This window comes from Calypte anna, chromosome 7 (assembly GCF_003957555.1).
Source record: "Calypte anna isolate BGI_N300 chromosome 7, bCalAnn1_v1.p, whole genome shotgun sequence".
NCBI classification, from domain to species: Eukaryota; Metazoa; Chordata; class Aves; order Apodiformes; family Trochilidae; genus Calypte; species Calypte anna.
Window position 1 is genome coordinate 16,020,501 of NC_044253.1, and position 25,974 is coordinate 16,046,474.

General features: G+C 51.2%; 1 protein-coding gene across 9 annotated transcripts; it reads left to right on the forward strand.

Moving 5' to 3' along the window:
- Positions 1 to 42: 42 nt before the first annotated feature.
- Positions 43 to 25,930, forward strand: TTLL4 (tubulin tyrosine ligase like 4). 9 transcript variants are annotated; one of them, XM_030453970.1, is made up of 20 exons: positions 43 to 154; positions 6,050 to 6,308; positions 6,839 to 8,215; positions 8,886 to 9,007; positions 9,439 to 9,502; positions 10,972 to 11,096; positions 11,500 to 11,610; positions 12,594 to 12,670; positions 13,571 to 13,765; positions 13,849 to 13,931; positions 15,002 to 15,130; positions 15,709 to 15,831; positions 17,299 to 17,397; positions 17,931 to 18,065; positions 18,791 to 18,928; positions 20,682 to 20,784; positions 21,375 to 21,585; positions 23,629 to 23,699; positions 24,272 to 24,354; positions 24,955 to 25,088. In XM_030453970.1, the coding sequence occupies exons 3-20, from the start codon at positions 6,861 to 6,863 to the stop codon at positions 24,956 to 24,958; spliced, it is 3,228 nt and encodes a 1,075-aa protein (XP_030309830.1). In that variant the 5' UTR covers positions 43 to 154; positions 6,050 to 6,308; positions 6,839 to 6,860; the 3' UTR covers positions 24,959 to 25,088. The 9 variants fall into 9 exon arrangements, with proteins under 9 accessions (XP_030309830.1, XP_030309829.1, XP_030309822.1 ...); XM_030453962.1 differs by having other exon boundaries at positions 48 to 154; positions 25,004 to 25,930; XM_030453966.1 differs by having other exon boundaries at positions 49 to 154; positions 25,007 to 25,930.
- The last annotated feature ends 44 nt before the right edge of the window (positions 25,931 to 25,974 follow it).

A 25,974-nucleotide genomic window follows, 5' to 3' on the forward strand; every position in this document is an offset into this window, starting at 1 on the left:
GCTGCGTAGTCCGGGTTGCCTGCCGTCTCGACTGGCGCGGTGGCTGCCGGGAGGTGTAGTTAGGTGTCGGCTCCGCCCCGGATCTCTATGGTAACGGCGGGCGGTGCGGCGGCGGCGCGAGGGCCTGCGGGGCCCCCGGGAGCCGTGCTGGGCGGTGAGTACGGGAGGGGCGGGACCGCTTGTGCCTCCCTCCAAGGAGCGGGGCCCTTCGTGGGGGGTGCGTGTCCTCTCGGTTACCCGCCCCAGGGTCCCCTGGGTCGTGGGGGCCCCTCTGTCCCCCCCGCTGCCTCCCCGTCCCCACCTCGCCGGGGCCCCCCCGGCCCTCCCTGCTCTCTGCCTTCCTCCCAGCACCCCCCTGGCCTGGGCCTGGGCCCGGGCCCGAGGAAGCGCCTTGCCCAAGCCCAGGGCTCCGCGGAGGTCGCCGCGGCCCAGCCTTGTGTCCTATTGGGGTGGGCCGGGCCCCGGGGGACTGGGGTGGTGGCTCGGGGGTGCCCTGCGTCGGGACGTTCTGGGGACTGTGTCCTGACCACCTGTTCCGGAGCGGGACCAAGTGTTTCGGTAGCGACTTTGTCCTCAAAGACCCAGAGCGTGTTTCCCGGGCGCGCAGCAGGAAGGAGGAGGAGCCGGCTCCTCAGCCAGCCTCTCCAGTGGCACCTGGAGCAGCATTCGGGATGGAGCTGGGGTTTGGCGCGGCATTGGGGCAGCCCAGCTATTCCTTTACCAGGGTCTTGGTCTGGCTGCTCTGGAGGTCTAAAAAAGAGCTGATGAGTCTCAAAGGTGAAAGTTGAGACAAGCCTGGAGTGTTTCTTGAATGTCTCCAGGAGACAATGTTTCCTGAGAATAAAGGGCTCAGCAGCAGGAAGCCCTGTAGTGCTGTGCCGGCCCGCTGCCTCCTTGCCTGGACAGGCCGTGGATATCTCAGGGGCAGTGGAGTTCAGCCCGGTAGGTCTACATCAAAACCCTCCCTACATGACTCTATAGATGTGTCTTCTCTTTCTTATTGCTGACCATGTGTGTGAAGGGCTGGTGGTCTTGGTTTGGAGGAATAAACAGCATATTGTTCTGATTAAATAATTTTGTTCCTTTCTAATAATTTTTCCTTGATTCTTAGTGGTTGTATCTAGCAACTTGTCTGCCCTTGCATTGCTCTCGTGCTACAGCCCTTGTATATGAGTCAAACAATTTTGTTTTGGCCTCTCCTGCTCTTCTGTCATGCCTGAGACCCTTCTCAGCATAGCAGGGATTGCACTTCAAGGAGAACACTGAGGGGGGCAAATGCTCCCGTCCCTAGATAATGTTGCCTGCATGGAGAGGTTGGGTCACCAACACAGGCTGGGGGCTTTGGCTGCCATACTGGCCTGCCTGGGTGCCATTGCTTGGCATTTCTTGGGTTCATCCCTTGCACCAAGTATGTGAGTATTTGGCATTTTTTTCCCAAATGAATCTGTTTATGCTCCACTCCCAGCTTCCAGGGAGATTGCTGTACGGAGTGAGGTGGTTGCAGTGCCTCCAGAGGAATCTTTCCCACCCCAGTCAAGACATGGGAGGGTCTTCATCACATACTGAAGGACAGACCTGGGAGCTTTTTATTCCAATTCCAGATATTTCTCAGATAAAAAAAGTCTCAAGATAACAGACAAAGGATTGATATACTAGAGTCATAGACTGGTTTGGGTTGGAAGGGACCTTAAGGGAGATCTAGTTCCACACCCCTGGGCATGGGCAAGGACACCTCCCACTAGACCAGGTTGCTTAGCCCCATCCAACCTGGCCTTGAACACTTCCAGCCAGGGGGCAGCCACAATTTTTCTGGGCAACCTGTGCCAGTGTCTCATCATCCTCACAGGGAAGAATTTCTTCCTAATATGTCTATAAATCTACTGGTTCTCAGCTGGAAACCATTCCCCTTTGTCCTGTCCTTTTACACGCCTTTGTAAAAAGTCCCTCCCCAGCTTTTCTGTAGCCCCTTTGGGTACTGGAAGGTGCTATAAGGTCTCCCTTGAAACCATCTCTTTTCCAGGCTGAACAGCTCCAACTCTCTCAGCCTGTTTTGAGCTAATTGGGAAGTCAATGTTCCCTTGCTACATGTTGATATTTTATACTTGTACTATTCATCCTTCGTCTTCCATCTTTCTTTTATTTATGTGCCAAAGGCTGTGAGGCCAAGCTGCCTAAAACCAGACAGATCTGTGTTAACCACCTCATTGGCTCCTGTGCTGGTGGCCAAGCTCTCTGCAGGTCTCATGGGGTAATTCTGTACCTTTCCTCCCATCATGGAGCTCAGTTCAGAGTGTTACCTCTTTTGTTTGCTGTCACTCGGGTCTGCAGGAAGGTGCTTTAGACCTCCTCACTAAAATGCTGTAAAACGCTAACTGCTTTAGCTGACTGCTGTTAACCCAGACTTGTTTCCCTGCTCCAGTTTGTGCTGCAGTACAGCTGCTCCCATAGCTCAGATGATGAGAAAGTACGTGGCTTGGTCCAGTGCCCGTGAAGCCTGCCTGCCTCCCTTCCTCAACACCACCTTGTGAATGGGATTGTGTGCCAGAGCTGCCCTGCTCTTCTTGCATGGCAGTGCTGTGCATAGTTAAAGGGTAATTTTGGGCAGCCATGTGCTTCTCATGCCTGTTCTGCTCAGTGTGGAATTCAGCGCTGCAGCCACTGAATGGAAATGTCCATCCCCCGTGCAAACGCCAGGCACAAGTGTAATCCTGGGATGCAGGTGGAATTTGCTGACACATCCCCACAGTGGCTGATTTCTCACTGCATTTTGACTTGAGTGGCCAAGTTAAAACTTTGGTGTTTTGATTAGAAGAGGAATTGGTCATTGTGCTGTGGCTCTGTGTTTGCACCTTAAGCGTGGTTCTGCGGCACAGTGTGCTGGAGCTGAGAGGAAGCTGCAACGGCGTGGCACAGCAGCGTGCCAGGCTGTTGGTCTCTGTGCTGCCAGCATTTCTGTGGTAGCCAAGCTGTCTGCGTTGTCTTGTTCTTGTGGACTTATTCTCATGGCCAGCAGGACCCTCGGCTTGAACTCTGTGACCTTGGGTGCTGCTTTGTCTGGGTGTCTGAGTGTACTTGCGGCAACTTCCTTCCTGGAGCTGATGTGAGGATTGTTTCCCTGCTGTTGAAACTCAAGAGCTTGTACCTAGCTACCAGGTGTAAGAGAAGCTTTAGGCACTCTCAGTTGATTGTTTTTGAATCAATGTACTTGATCTTGTTGAAGGCTTTTTAGGGTTTTTTGAAGGGCTACAAACCCTTAGTTTGAAATGTATATTGGTTTTTAAATCTGTTTATTTTGCATTGTTGTTAACTTGCTTGTGCAAGCCTTAGTCGAAAACACCAGAGCTGCAAGAGAGGAACTTGGTGTGAACTCAGCTTTTGTTTAGAAAAAAATGTTATTCTTTCTACTCCTAAGGAAGGGAAATTGTTCCCTGCAATGGCATAGCAAAAAATAGCAAATCACAGTTGTCTGATTCCCCCCTCCCTCTTGTGACTTTGGGCTGACAACATGTTATCAGGTCAGCTTGCAGCTCATCCATTTGCAAGCTCTTGTTATTTTGAGTATGTCACCACAGCTGCGTTTAAAATAACCTCCTCAGCCAAACTCATGTGATGGAGAGATGGTGTGCACACCCAGGCTCTTATGGTCTCGTCCTTTCCTGTTCAAATCAGAACTGTGAGGAGCTGCCGTCAGAGGAGCACATGCTGCAGGGAGCCTGGGGCTAGAGGAAGGGACTTCACTGAAGCTTGGTGGGGTGCACACAGGCTGGGGCACGTGGTGGTTGGTCTCTACATGCCTGGGATGTGACATTCGTAAAGGCTGTGGCAGGGCTCCAGCTGATGACCCGAAGCTTGCGATAATAAAAGCTGCTAGGGAAATAATTGTGAGTGCAGCTGTACAGTTACTCCAGCAGGGACAACTTTGGCCTCTGTATTGTGTGTCAATAAGTCCAAGCCAAAATCCATTAATTACTAGTAATGATGTTTGGGTTTGATTTCTAGCCTGGTGACTTCACCCTGGGCTTTTCCCAGCTCATGTTTCTACAGTAAAATTTCCAAGTGTAGTTTTGTTGCTGTTGTGAGCTCCTTTGCTGTAGGGTTGGCAGAACTAGGGATTGCGTCAGGCTGTGACCTTGCTCCACCCCAAAACTCTGAGTTAAACATAAAGAAGAAACTTCCCTTCCTAGTAAGCAGTAAGGTTACCTTGGGGCAGGTAACCCCATGAACCCCTGGTTCATGCCCAGAGCCACAGCGATGTGGCATCTGCTGTCCTGTTGTGTCCATGTTGTGGCATGTGAAGGAGCCCCTGTCTCTGCCAATGCTCCTGATCGTTCCACAGCTGCTTTGCTGAGCTGTCCTTGCAGTGAGGGCAGGTGCCAGTCTGCAGGCAGGCATCAGTGGTAGCTGTGCTGTCACACAGGAGGATGGATGGGGGAAAGGACAGGCAGCATCAACTGGTGCTGCCAGTCTGAGTGCGTCCTGACCTACTCAGTGTGGGGACTTGTTCTTCCTTTTGTTCTCCTTGCCCCTGCCTCTGAGCTCCTGTGTCTCCACAGGGAAGCAGTGGTGGTTATTGTTGTACCACTGCCTCCAGTGCACCCCTGCTCCGTGCTAGCCCAGCTGCTTCTGAGGCCCTCCTGCAAAACCTCTCTGGAAAAGGACAAGCTCTGCCTGTCTCCCTCTGCCACTCTGTGGCTGGGAACCAGTCCTGGCTGAGTAGGTAGTGGTGGCTGGGGCTGTGCCATGGCCAGACCTTCACCCTGGCTGCAGACAGCACCCCTGTGCTGGTCACATCTGTGCCAGGGCTGTCACTTACTCCAGAGCAGGGTCACACAGAGCTTCTGCTGGCACACTCATGCCTGTGTCTAAGCTGGCTGGAGGGTTCATGTCGCTTGTTACAGCTTCATTAGGCCAAGTCACTTTTATTTTTATAGCAGGATGATCCACTGATAGCTGTAAAGCCGGTGGAGACGAGGTGCAGGTGGCTTTCCCTGCACGCTGCTTTTGCAAGGTCATTCACAGCCGGGTGGGAGTGCAGCCGGTGTCCGGGCAAGCAGTGCAGGAGGTCGCGCTGCAGTGACAGTCACCTTTAGACAGGGACAGTGGAGAGACTTTAATTCACCTCCTTACATTTTTATTTTGATTTTTCACATTGCTAGTGTGCTCAGGTTGCCTTGTAATTAGGACGCGCGTTGTGACCTGGGGTAGGGGTGTGTGGAAGCCACGCTTCCCTCGCTTTTTCACGGGGGGAAACTTGAGCCGGGCTGGTGGTGGCATCTGAGCCGCAGCCTCTTTGCCCTGTGCTAATCGCTGTGAATGTCACAACATGGCCAGGTTTGCTGCTGGCTGCGAATCGGGCAGTGATCGGGTAGTGCGGCACAGCTTGGTTCTGCAGGGTGCATGGGACTGGATTCCCATCTCCAGAGCCTGAAGGCCCTTCGGAGCCACGCAGCTGCCCCATCCTCATCAGGAGGGCTCTGCATGGCTATATAAGCACTAATAAGTGGTGTAGCCATGGGTGTGGAACAGACCTGGCCCCTTTCACACTTGCTTGCAGAGCTTGGCAGGGCAGCAGCTCTCCTTGAGGACATACAGCTCCTATAGGATCCTGCATGGGATGCTCCCACCTTGTGTAGCCTCTGGTTGGGATGCTGCTGACCTGTTGTTCTTGGAGACCAGGGTATGATTTACAGCTTGGGGCTGTGAGTCTCTGTCATTGTCAGAGCGATGTTAGGGTCTCCCACCTACACTTTATAACTGCTGCAGCCGAGGCTTGGTTTTCAGGTAAGAAAGGAGGGTATATGTACAGTGCAAAAAAACTAAGAAGATGAGAGTTGGTGCTCTGCTTATCTTTCTTTTATACATTTTTTCCCCCATAATACATAAGCTTATGAGAGCTGGATGGAAGGTGGAAGAGCAATCCAACCAACCAGCCAGCCTTCTTGGGATACAAATTCCTATAATGGTTGCATCCAGAGGGGCCCTCCAGGCATGTGTTAAAGTAAGACGAATACCTGGCACATGGTTTGTTTTCTCATTCCCTTCTCCTCAGGTGAGAGGATCTTGCAGTCATGATGCAATAGTTCCTTTTAGGAGGATTCAGGACACGTCTGCATCTCTGTGATCTGCCTGTTGCTCCTCGTGAGAGACTTTTCTGTAGGACTGCAGTGGGGAGGAACGTGTGTGTGCTGTACTGCCGGTCTCTGCTGGAAACTGAGGTGTTGATGTTAGAACTGCTCTGCATTTGCTCCTTGCTGCTTTCTGAGTCCTGATCTCTTTGGGATGCCCTCAGCCCTCCATGGGGTTACACAGTAAGAAGTATTTTATTTTTAACAGCAAGGTCTGAGGTTCTCACCTTGGGAGCTGAAACTTTATGGGGTGGGGAGAAGAAAAAGAAGCAGATGTCTTGGGGCTTGCAGTGGAGCCAGGAGAGCTGGTGGTGAAGCACACGGTGCAGTTTGGAGATGCAGACATGTGGGACTGGACTCTGTCTGCCATGCTGGGTCTGGGGCAGGTGGCCTCTCTTTGCAGCCAGGGCTGCTGTGCTGTGGCTGCTACCCTGCAACCCTTGCTGGCAGCCAGACACTCCTGTGTGTCTGCTGGGTGCAAGCTGTCCTGTGGATGGCACTTTTCTTAGGGCCCTCTTAACGTGTTATTTGCATCCTCTGGTTTCATGTGAGATGCCAGCTCTTCCTTTGATTTGTTTTAGGAGTCTCCTCTAGGAGATTCTCGGGGAGCTCAGCAGGTAGAGACACAGTTTTTCATCCTGCAGGGAAAGCAGCTTGCCTTCCTCCCCTCCTGCTGGGATAACAGTGCCTTTCATGCTGTTGTCTTGTTTCAGGCCAGCAAAGATGCTGCTGTAGATGAGTGATTCGCTCATGCCTCGTGTGCTATGGCTCTACATGGCCTCTGCAGGACCAGAACGCGCTGATCTGGGCCCTGAACTGGAGAAGAGCATCGGGCTCACATCAGGCACCCTTCTGGCAGGGAGACCTCAGCCACGCCAGACCTGGCACCTTGCTCAGCAGCAAGTGAAACCCATCTGGAATTCAGAGAAGAAGAATGCGAGTGCTTTCCAGAGTTATAGCCTCCTGCCCTCAGGGATCCCTCTGCAGCAATCCTGCCTTTTGTGTGTGCCGTCACTAAGCCATGCACACCCCAGTGAAGATGCTCTCCTGAGCCCACCCTCAGCCCAGTCCTGCCTGGACCCGGGTGGGATTCCTCTGCTCTGCCAGAGGTCCTGCCCCAAACCCCAGTCCTGTGGGTTTCCTTTCCAAAACCCTCAGAACACCAGCTCTGCTGAGGGAAGTGTGATGGCTTCCTCGGTGATGGAGCCCAGCCTGCTGCCTGCACTAGTTGAGGAGCACTCGGGGACTGGAGTGAAAGGCTCTGCCCTTAGCTCAGATCAGCAAGCTTCCAGCTCCTATAGACCAGTGCTCAGTAGCAACTCTTTTCTACAGCCAAGCAGTTCTAAAGTGCCTTTTCTGCAGTCTCTGGAAATCAAGAAGGCGAAAAGCACCCACAGCGCCCCTGCTGCCTCATCTCTCCACTCTAGGAAAGATGGAGACAGCTCCCACAGCAACCTGGTACACAGAGCAATGAAAAACAGTGACTTTGTGTTGGAGAAAACCACAATTCCCTCTGTGAGATGCTGTGAGCCCAGCAGTGCAGTCCTCAGGAAGGACCAGTGCTCATGGAAGGACTCTGAGAGGAGAGCTCACAGTTTGAAAGAGAAAGAGCAGCAGATCAGCCTCACAAAGGCTGTGCAGCAGCTGGGAAGACAGACTGCCACATGCAATGGCTCTGGACACAAAGCTGAAAGCTCTGGCCTTACAAATGTGGGCAGGCTGTCCCACTGCAACAGCAGGTGGGGGCAGCACATCATAGCACAGCTCACCCCAAAAGAAACCATCACTCCTCTGAACTTGGAGGTGGGTGGCCATCGCCTTAGCAGCAGCTCAAGCCCTGCAGGCACCAAGGGTGCTGCTGTCTGCACTAAGCGTATCAGCGCCCGCCTCCTGGCCTCGCGTGCTGGCTCTGCAGACCACAAGGCTGACAGCCGGTGTGTGAGCAGGCTGAGCCCCCCTGATGGGGACAGGGTGGCCAGAGCAGAGCCTTCACCCCTTGCTGCTATCCACAGAGTCACAGCTCAGGTGTCCACCATCCAACTAGAGGAAGAGGAGAAGCAGGCCTCGCCTGCGCTGCCGGATAAGCCTGAGTAAGTAAAGCCAGGAGAAGGAGGGAGGCCGTGATGGGCTGAGCTGGATGTTGTGCCTATGTGTGTTGGGAGCAAATGCACTGGGCACTTTGGGAGTGGCTGTAAGGGTAACCATGGACTGCATCCCTGACCAAAACGCACCTGTGGCATCCTGCTGTGGAGGGAGCCTTCCTCCCACCCACAGCTTCACACAGGCACTCAGGGTGGCTCTGAGCCCTCCCATCTTCTCCTTTAGCCACAGCCTGGAGTTGCTGTGTGGCATTTCTAGCTCATTACCCACACAGTCACAGTCACATTGCCCTGCCTGCTGTGTCAGGCTCTGAGCATATGTTGGCTGAAGCCTGCTGTTGAACCAGACTCAGCAAGACTCTCCTAGGCAGAGAGAGGGGTTTCTGAAAGAATGTGGAGCTGCTGCAGGACAGGGAGGGCACAAGGATATGTAGCTCCTGCTCTCCTGCTGGGAGAAGGTGTCCTTGTGCCTCTTGCTTACTGGTTGCTCTGGAAAATGTTCCTTCTTAGGATGCCCTGGGATCTTCCTAGCTTAGACTGAGTACTGGTACATCAGTACTGTTGAGGGCAGTGCTGTCACTCCCCTGCCCTGTTATTTCATACTTCCTCATGGCTTCTGGTCCACAGAAAGCATGTGTTGATCCTGATGTGATGTCCTTAGTTCTAGTGTCACTGCTGAGCAGTCACCCCTGGAGCTCAGCCATCCCCAGGATGAAGTGGAGGAAGAACTTCCTGATGGCCTGGGTGACAGCTGCAGTGAGGAGGAGGATGATGATGAGGACAGTGAGTACTGGTTCCTGGGGAGGGTTGTGCTCTTTCTTTCAAGGTGGGAAGTGTGGGGGCTGTCTCGGAGCTGGGGGTGAGCGCAGTTACTACCTTCCTATTTTACATTCGCGATGTCATTTCAGGATGACCTGAAATGCTGAACCCAAAAGTGATGTAACAGTGAGGAGGAACTGCCTGGGTTCCTCTGGGGAGCAGACTATGGCTTACCTCTGTCCCACTCCAAAATGTACCCATCTCCTCTCAGTGTGGGGGTGTCAGCTCCACCCTCCCTGCCCTGCCTTTCATGCCACTCATTAGTGAGCAAAACCCAGGATCCAAGGACTTAGGACAGCTGAACAGGGTCTGTCCTCTGGGGAAACTGCTTTCTTCCTTTTCTAACTGTGCATTCATTCCCCACCAAGACAAAACTCGTCTGTCCCTTCCTGCAGGTGACTCAGATGCTTCCTCTCTGACTGGTGTGTCAACCCCTGGCTCTGTGGCTCTGGTGTCCAGGTTAGTAGCTGTAAATAGTGCTTGGCATCTTTACTCAGACTTGTCTAGTTCTGCCCTTCCTGGTGATGGGAGAGCTGTAGCGTGTCGGGGAAATGGAGGGAAGATAGCAACAGACTTCCCAGCCAAAATGAGTTCCTACCCTGCAGAAAAAAGCTGCTCTTTTGCTTAGCTCTCTTGCCGAAGACAGCAGCCTGCAAAGTGCTGAGGATGCATCCACCCCAGCAAAACGGGTCTTAATTTCACTGCCACTGCCAGTTGCTGGGTTAGGTTCACTGGATTAAACTGTGCTCTTGCATTGTCATTTCCTTGTAGATGAAGCAGAGTGGAGGTGTCCTGAGCCAGAGATTGCTAAAGCTCCTTGGGGTCTTCTGTGTCAGCATTGCACCTTAGAAATGAGTCCTGGAGCCTGGGTTTTTCTTTTGGAAGGAGGTTTCAGTCAGTATGATTGGTCTGCCTGTGTTCATCTGAGCCCTGCCTCTGAGGCTCCTGGCAGACCTCTGTGGGACCTGTCCTTGCCCATCCAGCAATGGGATCTTATCCTTGCAGCATGTGATGCCCGTTGCACCGGGGCTGCCTCAGACTTTGCAGCACTTGGGCAAATGCTTCTGCAGTGGGGAGGAAAGGATGGTGGCCACTTCTCTATGCAGGCTGTGCACTGGGCTGGCTTCAAAGCCTTTGCAGCTGTCTGCTGCCTTCCCTCTGTTGTGAGCAAATCTTTTTTTGTGCCAAGGGATGTTAATATAATTTACTGTCAATTAAAAACCTTGTAATTACAGATTCTGGTATTGAAAATAAAATAAAATGGCTTGGGGAAAACACCTTTTCTTCCCCTGTCCTGGCCTCCAACCCCCTTGCTGCAGGTAACAGTCCCCTCAGTGAGGTTTGGGGTGTCCTGGGGGACTGCAGTCAATGTATTGTTTGTTTTCTTTGCTGTTCTTTGTTCCTTAGTGGATTGCTCTGGTGTGGCTTCTTCTACTGATTGCAGTGGCATATATTTGTACATATGTTCATTATAAACTCCACTTTTAATGTTTTCACAACCTTAATAGGTATGTTAAAAATTCTGCCTCTCAGCTGTTAAGGATTGCTGTGGTAAGAAGGTGCATATACAGTCAGGAAAACTCCAGCCCTTTTCCCCAGAACACATCAAAACTAAAAGGGTTACAACAGCTTAGTCATATATGTATTGCCTCTCTACCCCTTGTTCCTGTGGACTAGGAACAATCTCCACCCCTTGCCCTGATGAAACACAAAACCTGTGGGGGTTACAACACTTGGCATGTGCATTTGTGGCAAGCTTACCCCTTCCTTGATGCAAATTGGGTTACTGACCTTATCTCCCATTGCTTGCACCACATTACAATGATGCAAGTTTCTGATACCAGGATCAAGCCTCCTTCAGGCTTCCCCCTTCCTCCCTGTGCTACATTTTGCCTTTAACCAACTGCCTACTGCTTCATCTCTCCTAGGAAATGTGTCGAGTACCTGGCCCAGCCCACTGAGGCTCAGGAGAAAGAGCTAAAACCAGCTCTTGTCTGCAGTTTATTCCCTAATGTGCCTCCAACCATCTACTTCAGTACTCGGGATGAGGCAGGTGAGCTGGGCCCTGTTGCTGTGCAGGATGAGAGCAGAGAGTGAGCAGCAGTGCCAGGGCACAGCCAGAAGCTGGCTGGCAGTAGCTCCCCTTCACCCCTCCTGTGATTAGAACCGGCAGTACTGCTGGGACATCCAGAGTGCTGGAGTAAAATGATGGCTGCTTCTGCAGTCTGGAGCTTGAGTCAGTCTGCCACCAGATGTTCCAGCATTCTGGGTATCCCCCAGATGTGGGGTTTTCTGCTCTGTTAGTTGTGTGAGGGGGATCTACGTGCTCTTCTCTGGATGCCTGGTGCCTGTGCTGCAAACCGTAATAATTTCTCTGGGTGCAGCTGTAGAATACAGATACTGTGCCCGGATACTGTGTTTGCTTTCATTCTGTCCTTATCTTTTTGCTTTCCTAGTGGAAAAGCTGCCGTGGGAGCAGAGGAAGCTGCTGCGATGGAAAATGTGCACAGTCACACCAAACATAGTGAAGCAAACCATTAGCAGGTCCCACTTCAGAGTCAGCAAAAGTAAGTTGTGGAAGGCTGGCAGCATCTGACACATGTCCTCCCTTGCCTCCAGCCCACAAGCACAAGAAAGCATCTGAAGAGCAGAGCAAGAGTGATACTGGCTTAGCACTGCGGGATGCTGAGTTCTCGTTTCTGTCTGTTTGGCCCACAGTATTTGATCTCTGTGGGTCCTGGAAAAGCCTGACTTCCCTCTTTGCTTGTCCATGGCATGGGCTGCAAGGACTTACTCCTGGGTTGTTAGAAGCTGAGGCACAGCACGTGAGAAACAAGAGCTGTGCTTCAACTGCTTTGAGCTGTGCCTGCAGATGGTGCTACCACTCTAAGGAGACTGGCAGTCAGCTGGTGCCAACTCCAGCATTGCTGGCCCTTGTTCTTGTGAGCTGAGGAAGACATGCTCTGTGACCACTGCCTGAGAAGTCACAGAGCATGTTCTCAGGGCTGAGATGTTGTTGTTGAAGAGATGTGTAGGAGGAGTGTGGAAGCAGTGAGCATTTGCAGCTATGATCATACCCTGGAGTGTGATCTAGCAGTACTATGGGGCCCCTGCACATATTGGGAAACCTCTGCACAGACCATTTTGGTATGATAATGGGACACGCAGGACAGAGTAAAACCTGTCTTACAGTCCTACATGTCCCTCTGCAGTGCAGTGCTGATGAGCTGACTGCTTGATTCTCCAGCTGTAAAGCAGGGAGGCCACGGTGTTGGGGGAATTAAAGTAATTCCATTGACCCTCTGTCTGTTCAGATACCTGCAACAATCATGTTTGCAAAGATATGACCCTACTGCTTAACTGAATCCCACTTACAGTGAAGGAGGCTTATTTTGGCACCTTTGCAGTAGCCAGTGTGAGTGCTTTGTGCTATTCTTGTGCAGCATCCCTGGCATACTTCTGCTAGCCCCAGGAGATGGGGTGCTAGTGGGTTAAGATGGCTTTATGGGTAGCAGGGTATTCAGTCATGGACTTTTTTTTTTTCCTGCAGAAAACAATGACTGGCTGGGTTGCTGGGGCCACCATATGAAATCTTCTGGCTTCAAAGCCATCAAGGAGCACCAGAAGGTAGAGGATTTTTTGGGATGACCTCCTTCACATGCATGAAGAGCATGTTTAGGAGCAGTTTGGGTGCTTCTCTCTTCAGGGCCAGGTGCTTGCTGAGCAGGCTGTACCTGCAGTGTCCCTTCCAGAGTGTGGCACGTGGCATTGCTATGCTGTCAGATGAGTCCAAGGGACAAGAACAGCTGCGTGAACATCCCTGCTGTGAGGGTGGCTCTTGCACAGATTCAGGCTGTGGCAAAGCTGTACTCACTTGTGAACTCCTCTAAATTCAGTTGTTGCTTAAAGCAGTTAATCCTCTGGCACAACTGAGCGGTAGGGCCAGCACTCTCCATGACAGCACAGCCAGAGAGGATCACAAAAGGGTCAGAAGTGGCCTGTGGCTTGGAGAACATGCAAGGGACCAGGGGTTTGATGTCTCTCACATGTATATATTTGTTCTGGAGGGCCATGATGCTACAAACTGCTCATCCTTGAGGACGGCATCCAGGTTTGTAAGCTAACAGCCTCCAGCCCTGTTCTTGTCTTGCAAGACAAGTTTGTCAGTCCCCAGAGCTATCGCATGGGATACTGTTTAGAAGAAAGTGGAAAACCACTGGAATGGAGGATACTGCAGGAGGAAGCTCAAAGGCTGAGGGTTAGTGTCTTGCAGATGCTCAGACATGAGAAAGGATGAGATGGCAGCTGCTGGCTTTGTACCTGGCATGGGTCACTGTGCAGGTATTTGTCCCTGCAAAGCTTCAGGAGCAAATGGGTCCTGTCTTGGTGCAATCCTGGCAGGGAGGCAATGACTGTTATCTTGCACTGTGTTCAGAAAGCATGTATCCTCTGGCCAGGGAGCAGCAAGGGGTGTGCAAGGGAGGTGGGGAAGCAGTGAGATATCACAACATCTGGGTTCCTTTCCAGCTAAACCACTTCCCTGGTTCATTTGAAATCGGGAGAAAGGACCGTCTGTGGCGCAACCTGTTGAAGATGCAGGCTCGGTGTGGAAAGAAGGAGTTTAACTTCTTTCCCCAGTCCTTCATCCTGCCCCAGGACATCAAATTACTCAGGAAAGCATGGGAGGAAGGAGCTAGCAGCCAGAAATGGATTGTGAAACCAGTAAGTGCAAAGCGGAATTTGGTCCTCTGTCCCATTGTAGCTGCAGAGAGAAGATCTGATCTCTTTTTGTTTGTGTTTTGCAGCCAGCATCAGCAAGAGGCATTGGTATCCAGGTCATCCACAAATGGAGTCAGCTCCCCAAAAAAAGACCGCTGCTGGTACAGAGGTGAGTGAAGGAAAGCAAGGTTGACACTGCCTGGCACCTCCTAGTGTCCAGCCTCTCTAGCCATGTCTGGGCCACTGTGTGGTAGAGCAGATGCACCTGATCTGCATCCAGAAACTTCCTGACTGTCTGGGTCTAATGCTGCTGCTGGAAGTCTGGCTCTGTCAGCTGCATCTGGACTTACCACAATGCTGCTGTCTCTGTGTAAATTTTTGAGGTCTCAGGTTCAATTTGGCTTAACGAGATTTCTGGAACTTCTGTATGGCAGGTGATCAGCTTCAGCTCTGTTGTGGTTCTGCTCTCACTGCTTTGCACTCTGGGTTCTGGTATCTTTGAAGGCAAACAAACCTTACCCAGTGTCCACAAGCACAGTGGGAAGAGAAGCCCCAAGGAGGAGGTGGCATTTGTCAAAGATTTGTACTTATCCAAGTTAGAATGGGTCATTAAGAGCCTCTGTGTCTGTGGGTGTCAGTCAGAGGGTTTTCTTGAAATAACAGGATTTTCAGAATCTGCTTCCCCTTCTGAGAAAAACGGAGTAGCTCATCTTGCTTTGAGGATAGTTTCTAGGACGGTTCTTGTGAGGGAGGGAAAACTGTCCAGTGTTTGGCAGGTAGGGAGCTCTGTGTTGGTTTGTTTGTCCTCCCTGTGCAAAGTGATAAGCTTTCAAGTGGAAAATCATGATCTTTTAGGGTGAATAATCAAATTATTTGGATGAAAATTTTCAACTATTTCTGCTCACTGAATCAAACTGTAGCCCCCTGCATGTTTCAGATGTTCCTGAATATTGTAATAAGTCTTGTGGGTGTGGAAAATCTACTGTGCCTTAGAGCCAGGGAAAATCTCTTCAAAATGGAACTGAGCAGAAGGGAAAACTGCTCCTGTGCTGCAGGATCTCTGTGCACAGGAAAGCTTTTTGTCTCTCTCATTTTGCCTGTGATGCAATTAACTTGGAAGTGCTGCGCAGAACGGCTTCCATATGGATCCTTGATTTTGCCAGGTCTTTTGAGATGTGCTACAGATGCTCCTGTGCACGGAAGTCATAACTCTCCATTGGTGCTTGCTTTCCTCTGCAGGTACTTGAACAAGCCCTACCTCATTGGCGGGAGGAAGTTCGACCTAAGGATCTACGTTTACGTCACTTGCTATGACCCCCTCAGGGTCTACCTGTTCAAGGATGGCTTGGTTCGCTTTGCTAGCTGCAAGTAGGTTGAGCAGGAGAGTGGTGCTAGGGGGCTGCCTCAGCACTGAGGGGGGCGTGGCCATGGTACCCACCATGTCTGGGGCAGGAGGGAGTCGCCCTGTGTATGCTGATGTTTAAAGCTGTAGCTCACTTACTTAGGAAGCAGTCTGGAAACACGGGGCTCACTGCAGGTGATGGTGTTGGAATCTGAGGATGCTTTGTTACTCCACTTTTCCTAAGGCAATATCAGCTCAGAGTAAAGCAATTCCTGAAATACAGTGCCTGTGCTTCATACTGCATGAGGGGATACCAGAAACAGATGTTTCTTCTGGTTTTGACTGTTGCTTGAGGCTGCTGCAGTTACATAAGTGCTTTTGCTCACCAATGCTGTGAAAGCATGTTGTGAGGGTAGAATTGCATCCCCCTGCTTCAAGGAGCCTGCTCTGTGTCTCATACTTTGTCCCATCATCTCTGGGCCCATGAGGACAGGGACAGGAAAGAGAGGCCAAGAGTTTTCTGAGAGGGACAGAGTTTCTGTCCCCCTGTGGGCCTGGGGGCATCCAGTTCAAGCTCAGACCGTGCTCCTATTGCCTCCTTCAGGTACTCGTCCTCAATGAAGAGCCTCAGCAACAAGTTCATGCACTTGACAAACTACAGTGTGAACAAGAAGAACACAGAGTACAAGCCCAACTCAGATGAGACTGCTTGCCAGGGACACAAATGGTAGGTGCTGCTTTTAGGGCACAGGGCAGCTCTTTCTAGTCCCTGTTAAGTCAGCATTTTTTCATTATTCTTACCCCAGACATGAAAGTACTTCCTGTATCTCTGCTCTCACTTGGAGAAACTGGAGGAGCAGAGTGATTTTAATAGGGGTTAGTGTCAATGAAATCTGGATGGTCTCCCTGGCTTGTGATGAATATTGTCTTCTGCTTGGGCTGTGGTTGCTGTTTGTCCTGCCTGTGTCTTACATTACCTGCTTCCAATGCTGCTCTCCTCTGTGCTCTTTCCTCTGTGTGCCCTGTTGCTGGGGTGATGGGATGGGATCTGATTTTTTGCTGTTAGAACTTGAGTAACTGTGATGCTTAAATTGGCTAGATAGGAGCTTCTGCCTATTTCACTCTTGACTTCCCTGTGGAGGGAAAGGGACAGTCCTGATGCAAAACATAATTTATGTGCTGCTCAGTGTGAAGAGGAGCAGCAGTGCCACTTCTAAGCATTTAGGGGGAGGGCTGCCATCTTGCAGGAGTTCCTGTTCCCTGCTCTCCCATGAGTGGGCTGAACCAAGGCCCCAGGCACTTGTCTCTGATTCCACAGCAGCGTTTGAACTCTTTTAAAAATAGTGCAGGATAGAGTTCTCAATTCATGGGTCTGGACAGGGCTACTTCACTTCAAAGGGAGCTGCAGAAGGTGGATTGCTTTCTCAGACGTGGACCTGCTGATCTGTTCCTCACCTGGGACTTTGAGAAGGGTCTGCTGTCCTTCAGTAGGTGAAATCCCACAGAGGTGGGATTGTGTGGGCTTTCAGTAGTGCCACACAAGTCAGGGTTGGCTGCTCCCATGTTGAAGATGAGAGTGGCTGTAATCCATTCCATTTTGTACACAGGAAGCGTGACCTTTGGATTCCTGGCCATTAGCCACACAGTCTCACTTGAGTAACATCTGAGCATCCTTGTGTGCTGAGCTCAGTGTGGTGTGGGAAACTCCTGTAAAAGCAGAGACGCTCCCCCCTACCTTCTTGTTCTCCACATTTTTCAGACATTTTCCTCCACCCCCAAAGGCTCAGTGAGCTGGCTCTAGCAAAAAGATTTACGGGGGTCTTGTTAAATTCCTGCTGAGCTGCTTTGAAGTGTTGCGGGGGAAGACCTGCAGGAAGGGGAGGTTTGCTGAGGACACCGAGGGGGAGGCAAAAGATCTGGGCCTGACATACCTTGCTCATGTGCTAATTTGGTACCTATTACTCCAGTGCTGGGAGAACTCTGACAAATACATGTTTCTAGTAGCCTGGGCCTACAAAACCAGAGGCCAGGCTGGGGAAGGCAGCAGCCAGGAGCTGAGGGGTTTGAGGATGGCAGAAAAATGGCTGTGCCAGGTAAGAGCTTTGGCAAGGCTGCTCTCTGCTGTTTTCACTCCCCTAGCAGGGCTGGGCAGCAAAGGGCTACGTAGCTACCACCTTTGCTTTCTCTCTCCCAGGGCCCTGAAAGCTCTCTGGAGCTACCTGACCCAGAAAGGAGTTAATAGCAAGGCCATCTGGGAGAAGATTAAGGACATCGTTATCAAAACCATCATTGCGTGAGTCCTAGCACCCCTTGCTCTGTTGGCTATTTGTGGGATGCATCCTGACCCCTCTGGCTCTCTGGTCCTGTCTCAACCTCGTCCTTTTGCTCCTAATCTAGATGCTACCACCACTGTTGTCTTCAATATTTCTCTCTGGATCCTTCCTTTCATCCTGTTACTTATGCTCATGCTGCTGTATGGGTCTGCCTGCAGTGCAGGAGGGGAGGCCAGGATGGTGCAGTGAACCTGACACTGCCCAGCTTGCCACCCACTCCCCTTCTTGGCCAGGGGGCCTGAAAAAAAAGGTCCCCTGGTGCCAGATGGATCTTGTGTTCAGACGTGGATCCTGCCTGACAAGCAGGGCTTCTGAGGATGCAGGTCTGGATCCATACATAGTGCAGCAGCAGCTCAGGGGCTTGCCTCGGTCTCTGAGCCAACCTGCTCCATTAGCACGTGGCCGCATGCACTCCCAGAACCAGCAGCGTGTGCTGTGAGCAGCCAGGGCTCTGCTGTCTGTTGGACACCAGCATTCTCTCCTTGGCTTCCAGATCTGAGCCCTACGTGAACAGCCTGGTGAAGATGTACGTGCGGCGGCCGTACTGTTGCCATGAGCTGTTTGGGTTTGATATCATGCTGGATGAAAACCTCAAGCCGTGGATCTTAGAGGTCAACATTTCCCCAAGGTAAAGCACATTCTGAGCCACTGCAGAGTGGATGATGGTCTTTCATTTCCCACAAAGTGAATTTGGCTTGTGATGTCCCCTGCACCTTGTGCTGAAAGACTGTGGGCTTTGAAGCCTGGCTCTCCAGATTGCAGGAATCAAAGTCCTCTCCGTCTGTGAAAGCAGCATCCATCTGCAGCTCAGAAAGCTTTGCTGGGCATGCTCCAGCTGGAGCTAGGGAAGAGTATGTTAAAAAAGGAAGACCAAGGAGGGATGTGTCACATAGGAAAGGGGTGATGGTAGAGATTTTTTTCTTTGCGTGGGCAGAAGTGATCAGCAGCTCCACTGCCTTGTGTGCAGCTCCTTGCTTGCTGATGGCCCACGGCTGTGGTGTCGGCTGTGCAGGCAGTGCTGGAGCTGCAGAGTACCCCTCCTGCCTGCCACAATGGGTGGGCATAAGATGGACACTGATCTGTGGTCCCACACAGGGCTCTGGGGATGGATTTGCTGGTTTCCAGAAAATTGAGGAAGAGGTGGAAAAATTAACTGTTTCTGGTGGGGAGCCCCCATTCAAAGAGCTATTGTCAGGGTTTTTCTTTCAGTGTCTCATGGGTGTCCGTGGTGAGGCGAGGGGCAGGCTGGGTTTTGTACCCTAGTCAGTATTAACCCAAGGAGTGATCTTGAGGCCATGGGGCTCAGTGTCTCCGTTCTCGCACTCAGGCTGCTGTGATGCTTCCTCCCCACAGCCTCCACTCCAATTCCCCACTGGACGTGAGCATCAAGGGTCAGATGATCCGGGACCTCCTCAATCTCGCTGGCTTTGTTCTTCCCAGCACGGACAGTGTGGCCTCAGGGCCACAGACAAGAACTAGCACTACTTGCAGGTCAGCCCCCTTCTTTTTCAATGAGACGGGCTTTTCTCTTGGGGGATTTCATCTAGGGAGTGCTTGCAGCCCAGCAAATTCTGATTTCTATGTTGCTGAGAGCCTGTGCTTGCTGATCCTTTAGCTATGTGTCTCTGAGGGACTTGCATCATTGTCTGGGTATCTGGTTCCTGTGGGCTCTTCAGGTCAGAAGGATTTATTCCCTCTATGTGGGTGCATAGTTGGAAGAGGGAGTCCAGTGGAATTCGTGCTTGTTATGCAGTTAGTCAAATGATGCTCTCTCTTTCCCCATGCCAGAACTAACTGGATGCTGAACCACACTGCTCTCTGTTTGCTTGGAGGAATAGCTGGCTGTGCTGGGGCTGTCTGACTCTCTACTTGAGGGTTGATGTGCTGCTACCTTGACCAAGAGGGGCACCTGTTATTTTAAAAAGGCTGTTTTTTAGGCTGGACTGCAGGTGTCAGAGGCTGTAGACCTGTGCATAGGGGTGTACACAGTCTTACCTTGCAGTTGACATGACTCTTTCTTGCATCAAGGCTAATTCCTGGCCATGTGTACAGCTGGGTCCCTGCTTCTTCTCTGTTTCCTCACAGCTTGAGCTTATACTGGTTTCAAACCTGACAGTGGTGGTGAAAACCAGTCCTGTTCCCTGCAGCTTGCTGGGTTGAGCACCAACATGCAGTGATGTGTGGGCACAGTGAAAGATGTGTCTCTTGGCCTCCATCTGTGCTGTGCCTTCAGTGAAGGGAGAAGATTGGAGCATAGGTCCGTTCCAGCCAGGGAGCTCTTGCCAGCTCATCTGTGGTTCTTTGATCACATGCTCCTTTGTGGCTTGCAAGGGAGGTGCTAAGGGGACCTTAATGTGTTTCTGCTGATGCATTAGCAGAGCTTCTGCATCCAGGAGCCAGCTTGCTTAACTGAATCTCCTGCCCTGGGGAAGATGTGAAGGTTTTTGGGTTTTTTTTATATGGGCGTAGGTCCAGTAGATCTGTATGTTCCCCAAGCACCACGCAGCACATCCTCAAGGCTCTGCACTCCCTGTTTAGCTCCACATGCAACTAATTATTTTTGCAGCAGAACAAATTAGCTATGTTGTTGTAAGTGTTAAAAGGTATTGTACAAGTATTTATCAGACGATGGCATCCTTAAATGGTCCAGCTGGGTGCTTAGAAAGTTTAGATGGTTGCTGGTCAGATTGTACAGAAGGCCTGGATTTCCTGTGGCATGTGGAGCTGGAGCTGAATTTGAGTCTTGTGAGTTCCTGGATATTGCAAGAGGAAGTTTTTGATCCAAGAGTGCTTCCTGGCACAGCATCAATATAGAGTACTCATGCCCCCAGCCCTGTTGTTAGTTAGGAAGTTGTGCTCCAAGTAGGATGTAAACCTGAGATCCCACCAAGATTTAAGTGCTGTGAATCATGCCACATTGTGTCTTTGGCCCTCTTGCATCCTGTATGGGCGTGAGGTGATGGCTCACTTTTTGGATGAAGGAACACGGAAATGCCTTAGTGACAAACTGGTACGGCCTTCCCTGTTCCCCTGCTCAAGTCCTTCCTCGGTCCTCAGCTGATGTACAAGGCTGTGGGTGCATCACTGGTCTCTGAACTCGTGAAATCCTTGGAGAAAGAGTTCTCTCCTCCACAGCATCTTCCTGAGTGTGTTACTGCTCTGACAGGAATTGCTGGGAACAGCTGTGCCATGAGAGGACTGTCTTCTCTGCTTAAATGTTCTAGTACCTTTTCTTGTGTCATAGTATGGGCAGTGCTTTGAAGGAGGAGCCCAAGCCAACATCTGAGCATTTCATGGCAGAGAAGATGAAGAAAGCCTATTACTTGACACAGAAGATACCTGACCAGGTATGACAAAATCTTTTCTTATATTTTCGCCATCTTGCCAAGCCACTGTCCTAACCTGTCCCACATGTCTATCACTTGTCCTTTTCCAGATTGTGCCCCTCTATGGGGACAGTCCACAGAGGTGGATAGCACTTGGGCTCCAGTGTGTTACAGGACAGCTGGTCAGAAATAAATTTGGTTTGCTTAAACCACTGCTGCACTGACTCATCTTTGCATTAAAATAGGCACCTGGTGAGGGACATGTTGCCCCCCAGTCCCCAGACAGTGTCTGAGCAGTCAGTTCCTCCTTGTATCTCTGTGCAGCTCTTTAGCCTTTGCATGATGATTCTGTGCAGGTTAGCAGGGGAAACTTGCCTTGTGTGCCACCTAGCAGTGCTTGTAAGAGAGGTTGAGCTACATAACTGGGATCTTCTCGGCTCTGTGCAGTATTGGTGTCACCACTGGATTTCTTCATTTTCTATGTGGCATCTGTCCCAGAGATCTCAGACACACCTCTGCCTTGAGAGGGTTTGAGGAGTGAGGAGATGGGATGGGGGACTGACAAATGTTCAGTTCAGTTCTCCCTGACGCTGGGTTGTTCTTGGCTGCAGGATTTTTATTCTTCTGTCTTGGACATCCTGACCCCAGATGATGTTCGCATCCTGGTGGAGACAGAGGATGAGTATTCCCGACGTGGGCAGTTTGAGCGGGTGTTCCCCACCCACATCTCCATGCGATATTTGCCCTTTTTCGAGCAGCCTCGTTACTTCAACATCCTGGTGACCCAGTGGGAGATCAAATACTACTTGAATAAACACCAAGGTAACTGTGATCTGTGGGCCTGGCACAGTCACTGCTCTGGTAAATGCAGCGCCAGCAGTTGTAAGCCCATGGGGCTGAAGCAGGCTGGGATTCTGCCTGTAACTCTGGGCTCTTATTTTTTTCCTTTGCCCTCTTTTGTGGGACAAACATCTGGAGTCATTGGACTTTGCTCCTTACAGGTGATCTGTGAAGTGAATCAAAAATTGGGCCTATTCCATGGTCTTTTGCTGCTTTCTAATTCTGTCAGCATGCACACAGACAAATTTTTCCTAAGCACTAGAACTCTAGTTATCATTTTGACTTTTCCAGGACGCAACTCTGTATTTTAATAAAAAACATCCTTTAATGAGGTATAGCCGAGTTGGAACGATTCCTTCTCACCCAGGGCTGTCTCTATCAGGGCAGCAGGAGAGGCTATTTAGGAGAGAGACGGTGAGGCCTAGTGTAAGGGGTTAGAGAATATAAAAAGAAAAGAGACTGGCTCAGGGTCCTCCATACAGCACCTGATCTAGCTGGACAGGCTTCTGCAGGAGCCAGCCCTCAACTCAGGTAACCGTATATGTGTTCCTAGCATGGCTGTCATGCATAGAAAAAAAAAAAGCTTTTGTCACTTTTCACTGGTGTTAAAGCAGATATCAAAGGGGTATGTAACAGTCTTTCACAGAGAGTCAGTAACTTCATAGGCCTCTCCAGCTGCACTGTCAGCATGTGTCATCCTTTGCCTTGCCAATACCATTGCTGGATGCTCTCCTGTCAGCTGAAAGAAAGATCCTGTCATCATCCACACTGAAGTGCTGCCCTGAACTTAGCTGCTCAGGCCAGGGTCTTGGTTCACTGCTTCAGCTTCCTTGAAGGAGCCCAGCGAGCAGATATGCTCTGCCCCCTCGTTACTTTTCACATCTGAGCAAAACCCAACCTCTCCCAGCCCCTTCCCATTCATGTGTATTCCATACAGCCCTTCTCTCTCCCTGGCCAGCAAAATGCAAAGCCCAGGCTAGTGCACAGAGCTGGGGCAGGACCTTTTCTCCAGGGTTCTGGGGCTTGCTGCTGAAAGGGCACTGAGGAGCAGAGCTGGAGAGCAAAGATTTCTCCTATAGCCAGGGCTGGTATCGTGTAGCAAACCACAGTAACCCCAGCTGGACAGCGTCAAGTTCCTGACCATTGCTCTGCTGATTCTTAAATCTCAAGGCACCTTAGCTTGTGCTGTGGCTCTTTCTTGGAAAATAAATCAGGAAGGGAACAGTCATGGATTTCTCAAGATCTCTAGATTATTAGAGAGCAGGGAGCTTTGCTGTAGATGTGACAGCTAGCAGGAGGCAGGAGGAGGCCTTGGAGGAACTGGAGCCTGATCAGTGCAGTCAGACAATTGGCTCTTCTTCAACGTGACCTCCCAGTGCTCAGGACCAGTACATCTTACATGTGTCTGTCCCTTTCGCTCAGAGCACTACTGGGCTCAGTCTGTTCCCGCCTTGCCCTCTGTCAGGGATGGAGAGCAGACCTCAGCCCATGTCAAGCTCTGAATGCATGCATGCAGGGAGAAAGTGATGCACTGGGAATTGGCAGCTGAGGTGCTGTGCGAGCTGGAGGTTTCCTGAGCTGCCCTCCTCTGGGAAAGGGGCTGCTGACAGCAAAGCTGCTCTACATTTGCACTGTAAGAACTTTCGCCAGTGCAGCCCAAATCAGGTACTGCTCTTGGCAGGCACCAAGCTCTGGGGGACATCCAGTTTGGTCTAGTTTGGCAAATCTCGTGTTGTCCCAGTTTCCCTGCTTAGCAGAGCCTGCTGCACAGCATGCCTGGCTCCCAGGGAGGAAGGCAGGCACTGCAGCAACCCACGTGCTGGCACTCACTGGTGTTTGCTTGAACAAAGGGTGAACGCCCTCAGTTTACCCCCTGTTTGCTGGGGCTCAGGCACGTGTTCCAGCAGTTATTGCATAGCATGTACTGCACAGTGAGTTCACTTGCATACCTCAAGCTGGGAAGGTTTAACTCTCTGCTAACTCGGTTGTTCATTCTTGCTTCTTGTCTTTTGTGTCACTTCTCAGGTCTGGAGCTACTGAAGAATTGGTGTGTCAAAGGATACCACACTGGGGCAGGGACGGATTTGGCCCAGATGGTGTGTATGGCTGTGGGTGAGCTAGGGGAGAGGTGGTTGGTTGCTTGGGCAGAGATCCTGCATGTTCTGCTTCCTGTGTCTCCTGCCCTATTTGTTTGGCCTCCTCTTCCCTCTCTGCCAAGGCCTTCAGGAGTCTGGAAAAGAGCACTTTTTTCTCTCCCACCAACACAAAGTCCACCCAGTATATCAGATCTGCAAGTACTTTACACTTGAATATCCTCAGGTGCACTGGGCACAGCCCTGCATATTTGGCACGTGGCCTACCCTTTATTCCTTTTTGCGAGGAAGCCATCTCCTTCTGTCACTCCTGAGCCTTACAGCAGGCTGATCCAGTGAAAGAAACCCACTCTTTTGACCTCGAGATGCATTGCTCCCACTTACAGCAGAGGGATTCATTAAGCAGAGAGCAAGGAATGCTCTGTTTGCTATTTTGGGAACAGTGATGATGCACAGCATTGTGAGGCAGTTCAAGCCGAAGTGCACTACGGCAGCCTACAGCAGAGCCCAGCAAGCTTGAGGGATTTTTGCCATGACTTAAATACCCATTCAGTTGTCTTTCTCTCGTCCTGCAGTGGTCATTGCCAAAGTCTTTCTTCCCCCAGAAAAGCAGCATTCAATGGAATAGCTTCAGCAAACTGGAACTGGGCAGACTGAGGTGAGTTTGCATTGGCCATGACGTGTGTGATGTTCACAGTGTGACTTTAGGACTGGTGTCCTAACAGAGAATTGGTAGCAGGGAAAGCAGCTTTGTTTAAGAGGAGTGTAAGAGGTTGGCTTGCAGGCTCTGAAGCCAGCCCTACACTCTCTGAAGAGCCAGCTGGTGGGGCTGGAATGTCTATGCGACTGGGCATGCCTCCTTGGCACTGTATGCTCAGCTCAGATGGGAGTGAGGCCTGAAACAGTCAGACTGGGTAATGTTTGGGGTTGTCATGGTTAGGACACACTGACAGAGACCCACACAGCTTTGGTGGGCTCTGATATGGCCAGCAGTGAGCAGAGGCTCTCAGTGGCAGCATGGGCCAGGGGGAACAGCGAGGCCTTTGGATCTGATGCACTCTGCCAGCTTCCCCAAGCAGAACTGGGTTGCAAAGTGGGTGCTGCTGATCCTGCAGGAGGGTGGAGGACTGAGGTCTGGGTGAGCCAAAGTAGAGAATAGGACAAGCTGTGACAATAAAGCGGTGCTGCCTGGAATGGGAGATTGAGTAGGTAAGCCTGGCAGGCCCTATCTCTGAGTCTGTGTATAATGATACTGCAGATGAATGTTGCACCATGGCCCCTTTGGATCCTTTCTGACTGTCCCCAAGTAGAATGGAGTCTCCTTTCTCCTGCAGCACACTCCTCCCTTCAGCTGGTGAGGACCCCACGAGAAGCCTGGAGCCCAGCCCTACTCAGGGCTTACCTCTCAACATGTGCACTGGTGGAGTCAAACAGAAACCTGATGGTAGCCTCTTGGACACCACCCTGGCCATGTGACCAGGCAGCTGCCATCCCTTCTTGAAGACACCTCAACCTACCTCAAAGGAAGAGACAGGAGCTGGCTCTGGAGAATAAAGACTGGGAGCCCCCTGTGCTGCACAGTTGCCTGTGGGGTTGTTTTCAGAGAGGAATGTTTTACTGTGCAAAAAGGAGAGCTGTGTGACTTCCATTTTTAAAACAAATAGCAAAGCCTGGGCAAGTGGGGTTTGTCTGGCCTTTGTCCTAGGTTGCTCTTGAAGCCTGGTGTGGTGGTGGTTTCTTTGCTGCGTGGGAGTTGGCTGAGCTTGGAGTCAGCCTGGCCTTCCCATCTCTGAGCCTTTGCTCACCTGTTGTCTCTGTGCTCCTGTCCTGAGCTGCTGGGAGCTGCCTCTGCCCTGCTGCATCCTGGCCCCTGGAGAAAAATCACGTCCACCACCTGGCTTCTCTGGAAGGAGCAGGGCTTGGGACTTTCAACTGACCCCTTTCATCTTTTCTGAATGCCTGTGCCAACATCCTGCCCTTCCCCCAGCCCTGGGGTCTGGGAGAAACTTTGGGCTTGCACATTGCTTGCTGTTCAAGAGAGACCACAGCTACCAGCATGGCTCTACTGTGTCATGAGGACAGTAGGGCTGCAAGTGAGCATCCTCTCCAGGCTTTCAGCTCTTCCAAGTGACTTGCAGCATGTGTGTGGGGACTGCAGACTGGTGCACTTCTCTTGGGCTCTGCTCTCTATTTTCCCTTTGTTTCTCAAGGATTTCTATTAAAGTTTAACACTCAGCCATTCTCCTGGCCTCCATCTTCCTCCATTTCTCTGACCTGT